We start from the raw sequence: 20,760 nt of genomic DNA, 5'->3' as shown, positions 1-20,760 counted from the left end.
AAATCTTAGTGATCTTGGATTTGGCAAGATTTTCATAAGACAGGAAAAACACAAAGTATAAAAGAAAATAATAAATCGAACTTCATAAAAATTCAGATCATTTGTTCTTCAAAAGACACTGTTGCGAAAATGAAAGAGCAAGCCATAGACTGGGAGGCAATATTTAAAAAAAAAATCCAGCAAAAGCTTCACACCTAAATATATAAATAACTTTTATAACTCAATAATAATAACATATACGACCCAGTTAAAAATGGATAAAAGATTTAGACACTGTACCAAAGAAGATAGACAAATGGCAAATAAATACATGAAAAGATGCTTAACTTCATTTACCATTAGGAAAACACAAATTAAAAATCACAATGAGGTACCACTATATATGTACTGGAATGGCTAAAATTATAAAGACTTAACCATATCAAGTGTTGGTGAGAATGAGAAGCAACTAGAATTCTCATATTCTACTGATGGAAGTGTAAAATGATCCAACCACTTTGGAAACTAGTTTGGCATTTTCTTAAAAAGTTAAATATATACTTGTACAACCCTGCCATTCCACTCCTAGGAATATGCTCAAGAGAAATGAAAGTGTGTGCCCACATAAACACTTATACATGTTATAGCAACTTTAATTGTAATTGCCTCAAACTAGAATTAACAGAAATGTTTATCAACAGGTAACTGTATAGATCTATACAAGGGAATATTACTTTTAGTAATAAAAAAGAATGAACATTCAGCAAAATGGATAAATCTCAAAATAACTATCTGAGTGAAATAAGCCAGACAAGAAAGAGTACATAGTCTATGATTTCATTTATATAAAGTAGTAGAAAATGCAAACTACTGTCTAGTAATAGAAACGGATCAGTGGTTGCCTGGGGACAGTGATGGGGAAGGAACGGATTATAAGGAAGCAAAGGAAACTCTTGGGGGTGGTAGATATTTTCATGACCTTGATCGTGGTGTTAGTTTCATGGATGTTTATGTAACCAAAAAAATTGTTCACTGTAAATATGTGCAGCTTATTGTATGTCAATTATACCTTTAAAAAGCTTTTAAAAAAGATTTTCCAAAGACGGTCTTGTTATTATGAAATGTAGCTTGTAAAAATTCCGTTGCCTCCCTAGTTATATTTTGCATAGGCGAATATTGAACTCACCTGTGCATAAAGTAGTTGAAAGAGTCATTCCAACTGAAATGGAGCCGCATATGATGACTTGGAAGCCCAAGGAATTTTGCAAGTCCTGATCTATATGCTAATTACATTCTACTTTGTTTTTATTTTGTTGGTTTTCTAACTTAATATAGGCATGTAGTAAAAAAAAGATTCAAGCAATATAAAATTGAATAAAAAGTGAGTTATTTTCTCACCCCAAATCCTCAGGTCCAGACTCCTAAGCTACCACTGCCAATAATTTTTTATTTATCCTTCCAGAAAATTTCCATCATTTAAAATACAAATTATATTCCATTATGCATATTGTTTTCACTTTGTAAACAGTGCATATAGATTTACCTTAGTCTTTTTGACAACTTATATATTCTCTTGAATGGACGTATCACAATTTATTTAACCACTTTATTGTTAGATGACAGAGGGTGAAGGGATGACATTTAATGCCAGGAATAATCAAAGATTTAAAAAAACATTTTATTATGGAATATCATAATGTATATGCAGAAAAATGATAAAACTTAAAAGTACAGTTTAACAAATAGTTATAGAGCATACACCCATGTAACCACTGGCCTTGTTAACAATACAGCATTGCCAACTCCCTGGAAGCCTCCTTTTCTGATCATCACCTCCCTTCTCCTCACCAAGGAATGCAAACCTAAATAATATGTACAGTAGTTTAATTTTGCCTATTTTTGAACATTATATACAATCAACTTTGGGAATTGCTTTTTTGTGAAACATTATTTTTGTGTTATTTATCTTTTAAAAATTTTGCGTGTGTGCTTTTTTTTTTTTGGTGAGGAGGATTGGCCCTGAGCCAACATCTGTTGCCAATCTTCCTCTTTTTTTCCCTCCCCAAAGCACCAATACATAGTTGTATATCCTAATTGTAAGTCCTTCTAGTTCTTCTATGTGGGATGCTGCCACAGTGTGGCTTGATGAGTGGTGTGCAGGTTTGTGCCCAGGATCCGAACTGGTGAACCTCAGGTCACTGAAGCAGAGCATGCAAACTTAACCACTCAGCCATGGGGCCAGCCCCTGTATTATTTGTCTTTAATCAACTTGTCATTGCTATATATTATTCCATTGTGTGAATATATGACCTGACACTATCCATTCTATGTTAATTTGGGTTGTTTCCAATTTATACCTATTATGAATGTACTATAGTTTATCAATTATGCTGCTGTGAGTATTCTTACAAATGTGCATGCATCATGTAGGATATATACCTAGGAGTAGATTTAGGGAAGTGTAGAGTATGTAGATCTTCAGCTTTACCAGATATTGTCAAACTGTCTTTTTAAGTAGTTGTACCAATTTATAGTGGCACCCATAGTGTGTGAGATGTGCTCCTCATCAATACTTGATATTGTCGATCTTTTATGTTTTTGCTAAACTATTGGATGCATAATGATATCTTGCGTTGGTTTTAATTAGTATTTCCCTGATTGCTAATGAATTTAGTATGATTATTGGTCATTTGGATTTCCTATTTTGTTAATACCTGCTCAGATCTTTTGTCCATTTTAAAACTGAGTTGTCTGTCTTTTTCTTACTGATTTATAGAAATTCTCTTTATGTTCTGGTTTCAAGTCCATTGTTGGTTGTGTGTATCGCCAATGCTTTGTCTCCCACTCTGTGGCTTGCCTTTTTAACATTCTTAATAGTGCCTTTTAATGAATGGAAGTTCTTAAATTTAATGTAGTTAAATTTATCAATCATTTCTTTTATGGTTAGTGTTTTTCTGTCCTGTTTAAGAAATTCTTATCTTCTGGAATTCTGATTTTTGGTTGCTTTGAATTTGTATATCAATTTAAGAGGAATTGACTATCTTAAACTATTAATGTGGTCTGTGATCATGGAAATCTCTCCGTTTATTTTTTATTGTATATAAGTAAAGTTTTATAATGTTCCCCACAAAATCTTGCACATTTTTTTGTTACATTTATTCCTAGGTACCTCAAATTTTGAATGCTATTAATGGTAAATGCTATCTTTATTTTTTTTAGTGTAATTTTCTAATTATCTGTTGCTGGAATTACAAGTATAATTTTTTTTATATTGGCCTATAGCTAGCAATGTTGCTAACATTTCTCATTTATTTTAATAATTTATTTGAAGATTTAAAATTTTTCTACGTGTACAATCATATTATCTGAAAATAATAATACTTTTGTCCTTTCCAGTTTGTATTCCTTTTAATTCTTTTTCTTACCTTTCTGTACTGACTAAGATCTCGAATGAGTATCATCTTTTTTTTTTAAAGATTGGCACCTGAGGTAACAACTGTTGCCAGTCTTTTGTGTGTGTGTGTGTGCTTTTTCTCCCTGAATCCCCCCAGTACATAGTTGTATATTTTAGTTGTGGGTCCTTCTAGTTGTGGCATGTGGGATGCTGCCTTAACGTGGCCTGACAAGTGGTGCCATGTCCACGCCCAGGATCCAAACTGGCAAAACCCTGGGCCGCCACAGCAGAGCATGTGAAATTAACCACTCAGCCATGGGGCTGGCCCCAAGTATCATCTTTAATAGCAGATATACTTGTCTCATTATTGGTATCAGAGAGAAAGAATTCAGCAATTCACTATTAAGTATGAAGTTTGCTGAAGGCTTTTTTTTGATGATACTCTTTATCAGGTTAAGAAGAGTTTTTATTAGGAATCAATGTTGAATTTTAGAAAAATGTTTTTTCCATAGCCATTGAGAAGATGAAACAATTTAGAACTTTAATCTGTTAATGTAAGAATTTTGTTGGTAAATTTTTTAATGTTAAACCTATCTTCCATTGCTGGGATAAATCCAACTTTTTCATATATTATTTTTTCTAAATGCTAGTAGATTGGGTTTGATAAAATTTTAAGATTTTTGCATCTATGTTTATAAATGAGATTGCCCTGTGACTTTTCTTTCTTGTATTATCTTTGTCAGCTTTAATATCAAGGTTTGTCTAGCCAGTGTTAGCCAACAGTTTTTCATTATTGCCTCCATAACCAGACTTTTCAGATGAGTTTGCTTAATTACTCCCCTATGAAATTTTAATGCTACTGATATAATCTATTTCTACTTATATACTGTAGGCATATCTATACCTTCTACATAAAAAGAGTAATTACTACCCCCTCCTCCAGGAACCAGTTTTCGTGTCCTTGGGGATAATATTGTCTCATTGGAAATGTATAGTCTAGCCTCATAAAATGGTTTGGATTATGCTCCCTCTTTTTCTAGCTGGTTATTTTTTTTTATTTAAATGACATTTTTATTCATGAAGACGAATTGATGTAAGTTTCACTTATCTCTTGATATTTATTTAGGAGAAATTTGAACAAATCAACCAACCTCTGCAAAGAGAACATCAGAAACATCAGGAACCTGTGCATCTGTCTAAAGAACATCTGAGTGAGGTAAAAGAAAAATTATAATTATTTATTTAATAATAGTAGCTAATTACAAGGTAACTTTTACCTTGGAAGTATTTTTTGAATATATTAAAAAGTACAGATTCATGCTGTAAAAATTATCAAATTGTGCATATAAGTATTATAAACATCACAAAAATTTGAGAAGAAAAAAATCTATCATCTATTTAACACAATAGATGATTTTTATTGAATGTATCAAAATTTAAACAATCAATGTATGTTATGTCCTTTGAAACATCACCTTGGGTCAGTACATATTTCTTCCCAAATATGTTTGGAGAGTTCTGGTTATCTGCTCCACTGTGGCTGAGCTTGCATTCTCTCTCGTGCCAGTTGTGGGCTTGCTGGTCGACATTACATGGTGTCAGAAGTGGGATCCAGAGGCGCTGACTACCAAGGAATGACAGCCTCCAGAATTGAGTGAGGTTCCTGCTGTGCTCTTTGCTTCTGCGGGTTCCATAACTTTCAGTTTGCCTGCTCTTGGTAAATGAAGACATCAAACACCACACTTTACAGCCTGGAGACTTCATCTTTTGGGAAAAGGCATCTCCATAAAGACTCCCTCTAATCTTGTTGGAAGGGCCCCAATCAGGTGTTGCTGACTAAGCCCTGTGCCACCAGGTTCTAAGGAATGGACTTCTGGATTCATGGGTCTTATCTGAAAAAGGCCCCCAAACCTGATTAGTGTTGACTTACAGCTAAGAATTTCTAAGGACTTGGGGGTGACATCAGCATCATGGCAGAGTGAGCTCTCCCTGTGAACTCTCCCCTCTAAGATACAACAAAAAGGACATTCATATTCCAACAGAGGACACCCACAAAACACAAAAGACATCTGAGAGACCCATGCAGCCATTCTTTGGAAGGTGGAGGCATTGGAGCCCCCCCCCCCCAGAGGAAGTGGAACAAGGTAATAGAAATCTTCTCTTCCTCCCAAAGGGTAGTGACCCAGGGACTGTGAGTGGCTCCAAGAGGAAAGGGGGGAGGGGGTGATCCTCCACGGGAACACCATTGCTCTTTGAGGCCCCTCACAGCCTGAGGGAAAGTCCAACACAGAGGTGACTTGCTATCACAGGAGTGTCTTCATCAAGCTAATACCCTAGGAAAGTAGAAGCCCCTGAGATGGCACATGAGAAAGAAACCACCCCCCACCCCAGCCCAGTGCCCCAATTCAGCAGCTGGGAGCTGATCCACAGATCACAGCAGGCTCAGAATACACAGCTCTTGACCCACACTCAGTGGTGGCAGGTGGAAGTGGCAATCAAATACTACCACAATGTAGAAGCACAAATCCACGCCATCTGGCAGTATGAATAAATATATTAAATCTCCAGACCAGAAGGAAAATGACAAGTACCCAGAAATCAATCCTGAAGGCACAGAAATATATAATCTAAATGACAGAGAATTCAAAATAACTATCATAAAACTCAATGAGTTAAAATAAAATGCAAATAGACAGTTTAATGAATTCAGGAGCTACTTCACAAAAGAGATTGAAACTATAAAGAAGAACCAATCAGAAATATTGGAGATGAAAAACACAATGGATGAGATAAAGAAGACTATCAATTCCCTGAATAATAGAGCTGATATTATGGAGGAGTGACTCAGCAATATTGAGGACAGAAATATAGAAATGCTTCAGATGGAGAATGAGAGAGAACTAAGACTAAAAAGAAATGAAGAAATTCTCCAAGAAATATCCAACTCAATTAGGAAATGCAACATAAGGATTATAGGTATTCCAGAGGGGGAAGAAAGGAGAATGGAGCAGAGAGCTTGTTCAAAGAAATAACGTCCTAAACTTGGAGAAGGAGATAGAAATTCAAGTGAAAGAAGCCAATAGATCTCCTAAATATATCAAAGTAAAAGACCTACTGCAAGGCATACAATAGTGAAGCTAGCAAAAGTCAATGACAAAGAAAAATACTAAGGGCAGCAAGGCAGAAGAAAATAACTTACAAAGGAACCCCCATCAGTCTTTCAGTGGATTTCTCAGCAGAAACCTTACAGACTAGGAGAGACTAGAATGATATATTCAAATCTATGAACAACAAAAACTTTCAGCCAAGAATGCTCTATTCAGTGAAAATATCTTTCAGATATGATGGAGAAATAAGAACTTTCTGAGATAAACAAAAGATAAGGGAAGTTAATTGCCACAAGACCTCCTGTACGAGAAATCCTCAAGAAAGCCCTCACACCAGAAAACAAATGTTTGGAGCTCTTTTTTTGGGGAATCCTTTAGAATGTACAGCACATTATTTTAAATATAATCAATTCTCTTCATGGAATTTAATTTTTTGATCTGGGGAAATGTTATGAAGAGCTAACTCCAGTGAATAAAGTATATATTGGGAATTTAACCCTGGGAAGTAACCCAAGATAAATATATATATGGGTGGAACTGTATATCATAGTATTCTTTTCAATAGCAAAAATTGGAAACTACCAAAATGTTTAAATGATCATATAAATTATATTGTAGCCACTCTGAAACATTATATTACCTTTAAAAATTATCATTATAGAATCTCTACAGCACTGTGGGAAAATGTTCCTCATATAATGTTAAATGAAAAAGCCAGACAGGAGCTTGTACATAGATTAGGATTATGACTATGTAAAAATGTATGTGAATAGAAACTACTGCAAGGAAATATATCAATATGCTAAAAGTGGTTTTGTTATGTAAGTGGTATTCTGGTTGTTTTCTTATCTTTTAGAAAATTTTGTATAATGGTTATATTTGTGTAAAACTAATACATATTTTGGGGATCAAAAGCAAAATATAACTGAGACTGAATTTCTTACTTAGTTTTTAAAATGCCTTGAAAATAATTTCAGAAAATGATCTAAGCATGATTTGAGCCTTAAGTGTGTGCATACCTAGAAATTAAATGAAATACTTTATGAGAAAGCATTTTATAAACTGTATTTAATGTACCATATAAATGAGGAGTATTTTCTCTCTTTTTTTCCAGATGATACTAATTTTTATGATTAAATTTCTATGTATTTATAATCATATAACCATAATCTCTCAGATATGTTAGGTTGAATCATATGAAATTGCATGTTTATAGGTCAAAACAATTAAATATCACCAATTTTATATGGTTCAACCTAATGAAGAGACGCCCATAAATGAAATATTCTTTTGCTACTTTTCTTTATTGCTTTCAAACTTTTATAGAAAATAGCATGATGTCATAAGAGTATATTTACTTTTTGCTGTACTACTAAAAATAGTATTATTTCAGTCCCATAATGAAGACCTGGAAAAAGAGAAAGTATCACAAAACTGCCTAGAGAGAGATGTGGAACAAGAAGCAAAGAAGCTGGAAATGGCCCATGAAGAGATCCGAAGGCTCGCTGATGAACTACAAGGGAAGGAGAAAGAACAGAGTAAATTAGGTAAGCTGTGGTCACAGATGAACGTTTCCAACCATGTTTTAAGTGTAATGCTCTTTACTCATGGGGAACCTGAGTGCATTGAGAGAAAAGTCTTTTAGGATAAACTCATCAAAGTCTGATAAGCAGCCTCATTTTCTACAGTGTCCTAAAACTTTTATTGAAGCATAAGCATAACATTACTACCAAAATGTGCACACCTCCTAAGTGTACACCTCCCGGCGCCCCAGAAGCCCCCTTTGTTCCTTCTCCCTGTGCCCGTACTCTCTCCCCTCTCTAAGAGTAACCACTCTCCTGACTGGTAACACTCTTACTGAGTATTGCCTACAGGCAGTGTGCGTTTTTTAGTTCAGTTTGTTTCTCTCATTCAGTCTTTAGTTTGTGGGATTCATTCACATTGTTACGTACAGCAGTAGTTTGCTCACTTTTGCTGTTTGCATAGTATTCCACTGAATAAACATACCACAGCTTATTTTGTCCATTCTACTGTTGATAGACATTGTGTTGTTTTCAGTGGTGGTCTATTCTGAATAGTGCTGCTATGAATATCCTTGTCCTTATCTAGCATTTCCATTGTGATATACCTCAGAGTAGAGTTATTGGATCAAAGTATTATGGGTATGTTCTACTTTGGTAGATTACTGCCATGTGGTCTTCCAAATAGTAGTATTAATTTAAGCTCTCCTCAGTTGTATAGGAGGTTTTGCTTGCTCCACATTCTTTGTCAATATTTGGTATTGTCAGTCTTATTAACTCTACCTCTTCTGGTGAGCATGTAGTAGTATTTATTGTGGCATTTATTTGCATTTCCCTGATGGCTAATGAAGTTGAAAACCCTTTCCTATATTTGTTGTATATTTCCTACATTGTTGTTGCTCATTTGGATATACTATTTTGTGAAGTTCTTGCTCAACCCTCTTGTATATTTTTCTATTGGGTTGTGTCTCTATGTTTTATCAATTTGTAGGAGTTCTTTATGTATTCTGGATATGAGCCTTTTGTTGGTTATAAATGTTATGTCGGGTTTTTGCAGCCATACAGAAATGCTAATATGTGTCAAGTCAGGTGCAACAGAAGTGTTTACAGCTTCTGGGTTTTCATGTGTAAAGCCTTTTCTATATCACTACAAGGTTATTTAAAATGTTCACCTCTGGTTTTGGGTTTTTTTTTTTACTACTTTTATGATTTCATTATTTATATTTTAATCTTTGCTTTATCTATAAATTATTTTAGTATAAAGCTTAAAATTTTTGTTATCCCCTTTCTGTACTTACATTTTGTGATGAATAAAGAAATTAGACTGATTCTTCTTCAAATGCAGTATATAGGTTACTTTATGATCATATCTAAAAAATGTTAAATGTTTAAAACAGTAATGATTTTGCCAAATTAATTGCAGGATTAAAAACCAAGAATATCAGGAAGGATGAGATTTTGTTATTAACACATTTTAAACAGTGAACACAAATGAACTCTGTGGAATGATGGAATTGTTCTATATCTCATTTGAGTTGCTGGGTACATAATTTGTCTGTATTTGTGAAAATTCATCGAACTATACACTTAAAAAAGGATGAATTTTACTGTATGCAAATTATATCTCAATAAACCCAATTAGAAAAAAAAAGAAATTTGGCCATGTGAGTTTGATGAGAAGTAGTGTTTTCTACTTGCAATACAGAAGGAGCGAGGAAAAGCAGGACGCCCATTACTCTTAGTTACGTTTGAATACAACAGAACATAATCCTACAGCAGCCTGTTCCATTAGCAGTTGATTGGTCTGCTAGATCCTAAACTGGTAAGTGAAAGCTATCTCCACAGTCAGTATACTGGGGGACTGGTGAGAAGCTGAATCAGCAAGTCCTTTTAAAATATCATATGTCATATCCATGTGTACCCTATGTGTAACTTCTTGAATCATTAATTTATAGCCAGAATTTATTTCTAAGTATATGTGTTATACGATAGTGTTTCCCAAATTAGCCTATTTCTTTCAACTGACTCTTTTAAGAGAAGGGCTTTATTTTAGTTTATTCTCTGGTTCTCTGTCACATCCAAAAATTTAGATGAGAATGAAAAATTTTGGACAATAATAAAAATATTTTTCAACAATAAATTCAGGCCAGCCCTGGTGGTCTGGTGGTTAAGTATGATGTGCTCTGCTTTGGCAGCCCAGATTCGATTCCTGGGCATGGACCTACACCACTCTGTTAGCAGCTATGCTGTCCTGGCAACCCACATACTAAAAAATAAATGAAGATTGTCATTATCACAGATATTAGCTCAGGGTGAATCTTCCTCAGGAAAAAAAAAGAATAAAAAAGAATTCATGTCAAATATTTAGAGTATTCGTCAATAAATAAATTACAAGAAAAAGATGAATTTTAAAAGATTTAAGGGAATTATTAGCCAAATATATTGTGTGGCCTTTAGTGGATTTTGATTCAAACACATTTTTAACATTTATGAAACAATTGGAAGTTTGAATACTTATTGGATGTTTGTATTAAGGAATCATTGTTAAATTTCCTTATTCTCACATAATGGTATTGAATTGATGTGTACACTTTAGAAAACAATTTGGCAGTTTCTCAAGATGTTAAGTGTAAAATTGTCATGTGACCCAGTGATTCCACTCTTAAGTATCTACCCAGGAGAAATGAAAATGTATGTCCACACAAAGACTGGTAGGTGAATGTTCAGAGCACTATTATTTACCATAGCCAAAAGATAGAAATGACCCAAATGTCCATCAATTGGTGAATGGATGACCAAAATGTGGTGTATCCATTGTGTGCAGAAACTAGTTAACATAGAAGCCCTGACACTGCCGTCCTTAGAAAGTCCTGCTTGTGCGATTAGCCCTTGGCCAGCGTCTGGGAACTTGGATTTGGGGAGGGTTCCTGCCATTCCCAACTTATGATAGTGGCTCCCTGTGCCTAAACTATTTGTACAAACAATGTGGTTTATGCTAAAAACCTGCTTTCCTTCTGAGAGTCTGGAATTTTGGTACGTCCTAGGCAGAAAGTGGTGTATATGTGACCAGCCCCCAATAAGAACCATTGACACTCTCTCTAATGAACTTCCCTGCCTGACAACTTTTCACACATATTGTTGGTTTTTGCTGGAGAAAAGACTCTTGGAACTTTGTGCCTGATTTCCTCTGGACTTCGCCCCATGCACCTTTTCTGTGTGATTAGGAATGATCTCCGACAAGATTCTTGTTAGTCCCTTACTTCTGCGAGATTCCTCATCCTGACGTCACAGGAGGCCTGTCAGCCATGTCACTGGTGTTGAGTAGACCACAGGAGGCAAAGTAATAAAACCTGGATTAGAGAACCCAAATCCAATCAACTCCAATGCCCCATGTTCCTTCCCTGTACCATTCTGCCATCCTCATACAATTCTTGAATAGTACCAAAAGTTAGTTCCTGAAATTTTACTAGTTTGCTATGTCTAGCAACTACTAGCAAAATTTTTAATATTGTTAATTGCAGGAATAAATTTAAAGTATTTCTGAGTGTAATTTCTTTTTACTAAACTGGTAGTACCTTGCTTAAAAAGTTCCAGCTGTTCCTGTTGTTTACAGTGGTTCAAACTCTTCAGCATAGAATCTGATTAGGGAAATAGGGAACGATAACAAGAAAGATTACAAGGTTAGATGATCAGGGGTAAGGATAAATATAGAGTGACGTAGGAACACTAAGAGGTGAGTCTGGGAAAGCTTCCTGGAGGAGGTGACATTTATGCAGAAACTCAAAGGACAACCATCAGAAAGAAAATGTTCCAAAGAGAGAGAGTCATTTGAAATTTGATTATTACATTAATCACTTGCTCCTTGCACAAATATTTTGTTTCCTTTTTCTTCTAGATTCTGCACTTGAGAAGGCTCAACTAGAAATTGAGAAATTGAAAGGACATTTGATAAAGCTGAAAGAAAATGGTGAGTCATTTTAGCAGATATAATATTTAATAATAATACATTATATAAGCATAGATTCAATAATATTTTAAAATAATAACATTATTTAATAATTATGATAATAATAGTACTACGATCACTATTATTACTGTTTCTACTACCATTACTACCACTTGTTGCCTACTAAGTAAAGTACTTTGCCAGGCACTTTAGATGTATTATCTCAAATTCTCACAACAATTCCAAGTAGTGAGCAGTAGTATTCCCATTTTATAGATAAAGAAACTGAGTCATGGGGGCTGTCCCCGTGGCTGAGTGGTTAAGTTCGCGCACTCTGCTGCAGGCGGCCCAGTGTTTCGTCAGTTCGAATCCTGGGCGCGGACATGGCACCGCTCATCAAGCCACGCTGAGGCGGCGTCCCATATGCCACAACTAGAAGGACCCACAACTAAGAATGTACAACTATATACCGGGGGGCTTTGGGGAGAAAAAGGAAAAAATAAAATCTTAAAAAAAAAAAGAAAAAAGAAACTGAGTCATGGCAAAGTTAAGTGAATTATCCAATAGCCATAGAACTTATATACATCTGACTCCAAAACCTGTGGTCAACACAAATAATACATATTTTACTGGGACCACTGAGATCAAGACACTTTATAGTGCATTTAACACCTCACACCTATTTGTTCACTGGGAAACCAACGGTCTTGGAATCAGTGATGAATTAGTTAATCTGATCCTAGCTTGACTAGGTAAAAACGCTGCCAGTTATAAATAATATAATGAAATTTGAATGTTGGAATGGAATGTAACTACAAAAATAATTTAAAATATATTTCCTGGTTTTAAGTAATTCTAAAACTAGGTTTACCCTGTGATATTGTGATTTATAACAAGAAATATATATTTGGTCTTTATCCAGTTCCTGGCACCAAGTTCCTGAAACTCTTGCAGTTTCCTAAGTGATGAGACAGATCAAGTTGTCTTTTGTTATGTTAATGAGGACTTTTGGAAAGCCCCTAAGTAACCACAGGATAGGAGCTGGTTGCCAGGGGAGCCAACCATGTGATTAGTAGGTTGGAACTTTCAGTCCCAACCCCTACTCCCCAACCTCCCCTCTCCAAACTCCCACCCCACTACTCCCACCTCCACCACCTGGGAGGGAAGAAGGGCTGGAGAGTGAGTTCAATCACCAGTGGCCAACGATTTAATCAATCATGCCTATGTATGTAATGAAGGCTTCAGAAAAACCCAAAAGGAGAGGATTCGGAGAGCTTCCGGGTTGGTGAACACATGGAGATTTGGGGAGAGTGGTGCGCTCTGGGAGGGCCAGGAAGCTCCACGCCCCTTTCCCCATACCTTGCCCTTATGCGTCTCTTCTATCTAGCTGTTCCTGACTTATGTCCTTTTATAACAAACTGATAATCTAGTAGGTAAAATGTTTCTCTGAGTTCTGTGAACTGCTCTAACAAATTAGTTGAATAAGGAGAGGGTCATGAGAACCTCTGATTTATAACGGGTTGGTTAGAAGCACAGGTAACTTGGGCTTGAGATTGGCATCTGCAGTGGAGGGCAGTCTTGTGGGACTGAGCCCTTAGCCTATGGAATCTGATGCTATCTCCAGGTCGATAGCGTCAGAATTGAGTTAAATTGTAGGACAACCAGCTGATGTCTGAGAATTGCTTGGATATGTGGGGGGAAACCCACACACATTGTGATTGATGATGAGGATTTTTAACCCTCCTTTTTGAAAATATATGAATACAATTATAAAATGAACATGACTTTCTTGGTAGTTGGTAGAGGAAGTAAACAAAATCAATAGGGATATAGAAGATCTAATAACACTAGCAACCAGCATGACCTAATTGATAATTATAGAAAACTCCACCAGAAGTAGTACATTCTTTTCAAGTACACATGGGACATTCACAAAGAGAGACCATCCTGGGCCATAAAACAAATTTGTACAGAAGAACTGAAATTATACAATTTATATCCTCTGACCATAATAGGATTAAAATGAAAAGCAATAACAGAAGTATGTTTAGAAAATCCCCCAATATTTGGAAGTTAAATAAGATACTTCTAAATTGCCATGCTTTCAGAGAAAAAAAATTACAAGAGATATTAAAAATATTTTCTATGAATTAATTTGAATGAAAATGAAAACACAACATGTCAGTATTTGTGGGATGCAACTAAGTCAATACTTAGAGGGAAATTTATACCATTTAATGCTTATACGAGAAATCAAGAAAGAACTCAAAATAATCTAAGCTTCTACCTTGGAAACCGAAAATGAGAATAAATTAAATCTAAAGCAAACAAACAAAAAAAAAGGAGATATTAAAAATAAGAGTTGAAGTCAATAAAATTAAAAAGAGAACCACAATAAATTAGTGGAACCAAGAGTTGGTTCTTTGGAAGGATCAATAACATTGGTAAACTTCTAACTAGATTGTTCATGAAAAAATGAGAGAAGACACAAATTACTAATATATGAAATGACAGAGAGAACATTCCCATAGATCAAAAAGATAACAAGGGAATATTTTGAATAATTTTATGACAATAAATTTGATGACCTGGGTGAGATGGATGCATTCCTTGAAAGACACAAACTACCAAACCTCATTCAAAAAAAATAGATAGCCCTAAATCTATCAAAGAAATTGAATTTGTAGTTAAAAATCTTCCCAAAAAGAAAACTCCAGGCTCAGACAGCTTCACTGGTGAATTCTAACAAACTTTTAAGGAATAAATAATACTGATTTTACGTAAACTCTCCCAGAAAATTGAAGAGCAAATACTTACCCACTTTTAGGTGGTCCACATCACCTTGATAACAAAACCAAAAGAACTTGTAAAAAGTACAGAGAGTAAGGAGGAGCTTGTTGGGTAGTAAAAATAAATTGTGTTTATGTAGAGTGGATTGGCTAAATAAGCTACTAAACAGTGGATGCCTTGCGTCTATTAATAAGAATGGTTATATATACACACAGATTTATGTGCACTGACAGGAGCAGATGTGGGTGATATGTTATCAAGCGAAAAAAGCAAGCCATAGAGTACTACATGTGCTATAATATCATTTGGTTTTTCTTTTTGTAGGGAGTATGTATGTGTGTCCCCCACAGGACTGCTATGAGGTGGTACACACCAATATGGCAGGAAAGTTGTGAAGACACTGGAATCATTTTTGTGTAAATTGTAAATAGCTGCTGCCCTGAGTCTTCCAAGTGTCTCCCACCTACCCTGACTCTCCCAGCTCCTTCCAGCCCCTTGTCTTTCCAGCCACTAAAGGGATGTTCTCTAGAAGTCTGCTCCAAAGCTACATTCTAATAGGTGAGGGTTCATGCTTCCCCAGTTAAATATTTTTAATACAATCGTTGTCTGTATGTTAGGATATGCATATAAATTTTTAAAGAATGTTAACCAAGGGGCCAGGCCCCTGGCCCAGTGGTTAAGTTCGCGTGCTCTGCTGTGGTGGCCCAGGGTTTCACCGGTTCAAATCTTGGACGCGGACATGACACTGCTTGTCAGGCCATGCTGAAGCGGCGTCCCACATGCCGCAACTAGAAGGACCCACAACTAAGAATATACAACTAAGTACTGGGGGGCTTTGGGAAGAAAAATGAAAAAAAGAAAAAAAAAGAAGAATATTTACCAAGTATTAACAATATTATTTTGGGTCAGGGTAGTAGATAAGGGTTGGATGAGAATATCCACTTTGAACATAAATGTATAGCTTGATTTTTTCTTTTAACAAAAAGCCCATATTCCATTTGTGACCAGCAAAACAATCCTGGTTTTAGTGACCTATTTAAAATAAGCCATTATTCAACTTTATTTTTAAGATTTGTGAAAATTAAAAATACTGGTAACATCCACTATGGAGAAATGGGCAGTGTCATTGTGAGAATGTAACTTTGTACAATCTTTTTGAAGACTAATTTGGCAGTATCTATTAAATTTTTTAAATGCACGTGTCCTCTGATCCAGCTATCCCATTTCTGAGGATTTATTTTTTGGAAATAGTGTCATAAGTACCTAAAGATTGATGAACAAGGATAATGATTTTAGAATTATTTACAAGAGTAAACATTGGCAACAAACCTAAACCTTCATCAGTAGGGAAAAGTAAAACAAATTATGGCACACTTGGACAGTGGCCTGCTGTGCAGAACAGAACGAGAGAGTGGATAAACAAATTGTGGCGTATTAATAAGGTGGACTAAAGAGTAGAGAGGAACAAATTATTGATACAATGCAGATGAGTCCCAAAAATATGTAGTGAGCAAAGAAGCCTGACACAAAAAAACATGTATTATTATAAGATCCCATTTATATGAAAATCAAGAAGAAGCAAAACTAGTCTATGGTGACAGAAGGTAGAAAGTGGTTGTGGGGGTGGGTGGGAGTAGAGGACTGACTGAAAGGGACGTGAGGGAGGTTTATGGGGTGATAGACATGTTCTGTATCTTTTTGGAGGGGAAGTTCACAGGTATATAAAATAGTCAAAGTTCATTGAACTGAACACTTAAGATACATTTATATTGTATATAAATTATTTGTATTATTATTATATATAAACTATTATATTTTACATAATTTATACCTCAATTAAAAAGTAGTTCCAAGTGAGAAATGGAAAATGACCATAAAGATTGTCCTGTAAAGATAGCCATGATATCTGCACAAGTGGTAGGGTTGCACGCAGTATTGTACAGCATTGTTTAAAGTTTTAAAAACTTACATGGGCAAAAGGTAGGACAAATCTTGCCCTCCATGTATACATATATATATGGATATGGATAGTGAGTGATTTTTTTTCTCTTTTGTGTGTTTTCAACATTTTTCAAATTAAAAGAATTTACATACTAAGGAGGGAAAAAAGAGGGTAGCAAGGGAGAAAAAAGAAAAAGAAACAATTAATGCAAGTTAAAAACACAACAGGAAATGAAGAAGGAAAGCAAAGGAGACTTTAAAGCAGCGAAAGAAAAATAAGAGAAACCTAAGTGAAAAATCACTGAAAAGAAACAGCTACAAATTCAGGAAAGTCACAGGCAGCGAGTTTGCACTATGGAAACTTTGATGAGAGCTAGAAAGAGCAGGTCTTAACGTGAGGTGCTAAGCTGAGAGTGGACTAACATTCTATGGGCAAGTGCTACAGGCAAAAAGATGGTTTTGATGAAGTAAGTTGATTTCACTCGGAAAATCTGTCCATTTACTCCTCCCAGTCACTACGTCAGTCATCTGGGGGGGCCCTGCTGTCAGCGAGTGGAAGAACGTATCTAGGAGTCTATGAGGTGTGTAAGACAGACAGGACCACAAGGAAGCCACGAAGATAATTTTCTCAGTCATTTAACTTTTAGAAGATAGCCTCAACTGTTTTAAAATTCCAGGTCCTGGAAGAACTTCTACTGCTGGAAACCCTACTCTCAAAAAGTCCAACTCGTTAGTCTGGTGTGAGAAATAAAAAAAAACATTCCATTCTGTTTCATTAGGTTGGTAGAATATTCCAGGGCTGGACTTGAGAGTCTAGCAGCTCCCCTTTGCAGGGAATCGTGTATGTGGAGTCGTGGTAGGACTGAAGAAAAGGGCAGGAAATAGCATATCCTTCGTTTTTAAGAGTTAGTGCCCTCAAATTAAAACTTTGATCTGGTTGAGTGAACTGTGCTCTTCTCTGTTTTAGGTTCAATTGACTTACAGAAAGCAAAGGAACATAATAAGAGACTGGATGAGGAAATCCTGGCTTTAAGAAATCGCGTTCGATCACTTGACTCAGAAAAGAAAGAGCTTGGAGAAGTGGTAAGTTGTTTAGTTTGTTCTTAGAATGTATTTAAATGTGTATAGGAGAACGATCAGCAGTAGAGTGACATAGATATGCATCACCTACTGGTTATCAGTGAGGGCGGACACTGGTGGTGATAGCATCCCACGTAGATGCCATACTTTGCCCCGGATACCTTCTATCAGTATTTATATTTTATACATTTTAACTACCTTTGCTAAACAGTAATGTTATTGCTATTGTGTCAGTTTAGGATCTTTTCTTTTCTTTCTTTCTTTCTTTTTTTTTTGCTGAGGAAGTTTGGCCCTGAGCTAACATCTGTTGTCAATCTCCCTCTTTTTTGCTGAGGAAGATTTGCCCTGAGCTAACATCTGTGCCTATCTTCCTCTATTTTGTATGTGGGATGCTGCCACAGCATGGCCACTGCTGAGCAGTGCATGTCTGCGCCCAGGAACCAAACTCGGGCTGCTAAAGCAGAGCACGCCAAACTTAACCACTAGGCCACTGGGGCTGGCCCAGGATCTTTTCTTTTTAATAAAGATTTAGATAATAGTTTATACTTAACACATTTACCAAAGACAAATTATTACTCTATTATATTGGATAAGTTTGAGATTATTAATGATAAACCCTTAGTTGTATTACATTTTTGAGCCATTTCTTCTTAGCAATATATTGATTTTTTTTTTTTTTAAAGATTTTATTTTTTCCTTTTTCTCCCCAAAGCCCCCCGGTACATAGTTGTGTATTCTTCATTGTGGGTTCTTCTAGTTGTGGCATGTGGGACGCTGCCTCAGCGTGGTCTGATGAGCAGTGCCATGTCCGCGCCCAGGATTCGAACCAACGAAACACTGGGCCGCCTGCAGCGGAGCGCGCGAACTTAACCACTCGGCCACGGGGCCAGCCCCAGCAATATATTGATTTTTAATATGTACTTCCAAGTTCTGGGTATGTTATATCTCTTTTCAATTTCACTTTATATTCATTTCATAATCATATCTCTAGTATCTAACACTCCTGGCATATATACTAAGCACTCAAGAAATTTTGTTGCAAGAAGGAATAAAAACCCATTAGGATAGCTATTATCAAAATAATAGAAAATAACAAATGTTGATGAGGATATGGAGAAATCGGAAACCCTTGTGTATTGTTGGTGAGAATGTTAAATGGTACAACCACCATGGAAAACAGTATGGCACTTCCTTTAAAAAGTGAACATAGAGTTACCTTATGATCCAGCAATTCTGCTTCTGGGTGTATACCCAAAAGAATTGAAAGCAGGGACTCAGGGATATTTGTGCACTTACGTTCATAGCAGTGTTATTCACAATAACCAAAAGGTTGAAGCAACTCAAGTATCCACTGACAGATGAATGGATAAACAAAATGTGGTATATGCATGCAATGGAATATTATTCAGCCTTAAAGAGGAAGGAAATTCTGACATACGCTGCCGCATGGATGAAGCTTGAAGACATGCTAATCAAATAAGCAAGTCACAAAAGGACAAATAGTGTATGATTCCACTTAAATGAGGTACCTAGAGTAGTCAAAATCCTAGAGTCAGAAAGTAGAATGGTGGTTGCCAGCAGATGGGCTCAAGAGCAGGAAGCGGAGTTATCGTTTAACGGATGTAGAGTTTGAGCTTTGCAAGATGAAAAGAATTCTGGAGATGGATGGTGGTGATGGTTGTACAACAATATGACTGTGCTTAATGCTACTGGACTGTGCACTTAAAAATGGGTAACATGGTAAATTTTGTGTATATTTTATCATAATTTAAAAAATGCAATCATAAGAAAGAATGAATACACAAAGACTGTTCAAGTTCTTCAAGTTTAGTCTTTGTAAATTTATATATCTAACATAAATATGTATATATATATGCGAGATAAAGTTCAGGAAGGATAAATCCCAAACAGTGTTATTTCTGAAAAAGGGGAGGGGATTGTGGGGTAAAGTTATATGAAGGAAAATATCACTTTTTACTCTATATTCCTGTTTTGTTTGAATTTTTTACAGGTAGAATGTATTCATATATTACCTATATATTTTTAAAACAAAGCAGTGCACCCCCCAACAACTTTTGTATTTAAAATGCTTTTGCATTTAAGGTCGAAAGACTTAAAGGAGAGATTGGTGAATCTCCAGAGAATAAGCAACTTGGAAACCTCTCCCCTGGAAAAACTGTGGGTGCTGAACAGAGAACACAGGTAGGTTAATGTTCTGTTCTTTCTGATTTCTTATTTTTAACTGAGTCCCATTTTTCCCAAGTACACCAGAGCAGTTTGTGCTAGTCATTTGCTACTCTCCTCTTATTGCCTGTCTGTTTCTATTGCTCACCAGTTAGAGTGGAGGAAGAAATTGGGGTACAGAGGATGTGTTTCTGTTCACTTCTTCCCCACAGGGAGCAAGTAATATGAAGCATGTAATGGATTGTTTCTTTTTAAAAAAAGAGAATCTTGCAAAGATACAACCAATATGAGCATTTTAAATCACCAAAATGGAGTTGATTCATAGAATTGATCAATGACGGGGAGTGGCGAGCGGGAACCACACTGAACATAATAAGATACTATAGAGAGTGAATAAGGTTCAGGCTCCAGCGGGTACAGTGTCTAGTCTTTCAGCGTAATCAGCCTCTGAAGTGGTGGGCAAAGTGATCAAACACAAGACAGATGGAGGCAAGAGCCTCGTGTTTTAGAGCGGGCTGTTTCAGACAATCAGGTGAAGGAGCTAAACTGGTTTCGGGTGGCCTTTCCTCTCACATGCCTAAGATGAGTGACAGCCCTTGTTGCCGAGGGATCTCCTTCACCAGAGCTTGTTTTTACTGGAACTCCCTGGGCTCCATGCCCCAGACCTCTTAGATATCAAGGAAACTGTAGCCACAGAATTTCTTGGGTCCCCATCCAAGGACCTAGTATCCTTCCTGTCTTCCAGCCCCCTTGTAGGTAAATAATGTATTTTTGTAGGAAGGAAGGAAGGGAGGAAGAAAGGAAAGAAGGAATTTATAG

General features: G+C 36.1%; 1 protein-coding gene and 1 long non-coding RNA gene across 19 annotated transcripts in view; one reads left to right on the top strand and one right to left on the bottom strand.

The window, feature by feature from the left end:
- CCDC30 (coiled-coil domain containing 30) overlaps nucleotides 1–20,760 on the top strand; it is a 135,402-nt gene that overhangs the window by 17,076 nt on the left and 97,566 nt on the right. For 14 of the 18 annotated variants that reach the window (XM_044770534.2, XM_044770530.2, XM_070510141.1 and 11 more), the window contains 5 exons: nucleotides 4,500–4,589; nucleotides 7,874–8,027; nucleotides 11,896–11,967; nucleotides 17,645–17,760; nucleotides 19,861–19,959. In XM_044770534.2, coding sequence (XP_044626469.1) covers nucleotides 4,500–4,589; nucleotides 7,874–8,027; nucleotides 11,896–11,967; nucleotides 17,645–17,760; nucleotides 19,861–19,959 — 531 coding nt within the window. Of the gene's footprint in view, nucleotides 1–4,499; nucleotides 4,590–4,940; nucleotides 8,028–11,895; nucleotides 11,968–17,644; nucleotides 17,761–19,860; nucleotides 19,960–20,760 lie in introns of those variants that run through there. The other 4 variants (XM_070510145.1, XM_070510148.1, XM_070510147.1 and 1 more) reach the window with 4 other exon arrangements.
- On the bottom strand, nucleotides 7,882–14,846 carry LOC139045323 (uncharacterized). The gene is made up of 4 exons (XR_011503458.1): nucleotides 14,764–14,846; nucleotides 11,576–11,638; nucleotides 11,261–11,350; nucleotides 7,882–7,993 (listed from the first exon to the last, which is right to left on the bottom strand). It is a non-coding gene; the product is annotated as an uncharacterized lncRNA (long non-coding RNA).

Source organism: Equus asinus, chromosome 5 (genome assembly GCF_041296235.1).
Source record: "Equus asinus isolate D_3611 breed Donkey chromosome 5, EquAss-T2T_v2, whole genome shotgun sequence".
Classification (NCBI taxonomy): Eukaryota; Metazoa; Chordata; class Mammalia; order Perissodactyla; family Equidae; genus Equus; species Equus asinus.
The sequence above is the reverse complement of the archived record's forward strand: the minus strand, read 5'-3'. Positions and strand labels throughout refer to the sequence as shown.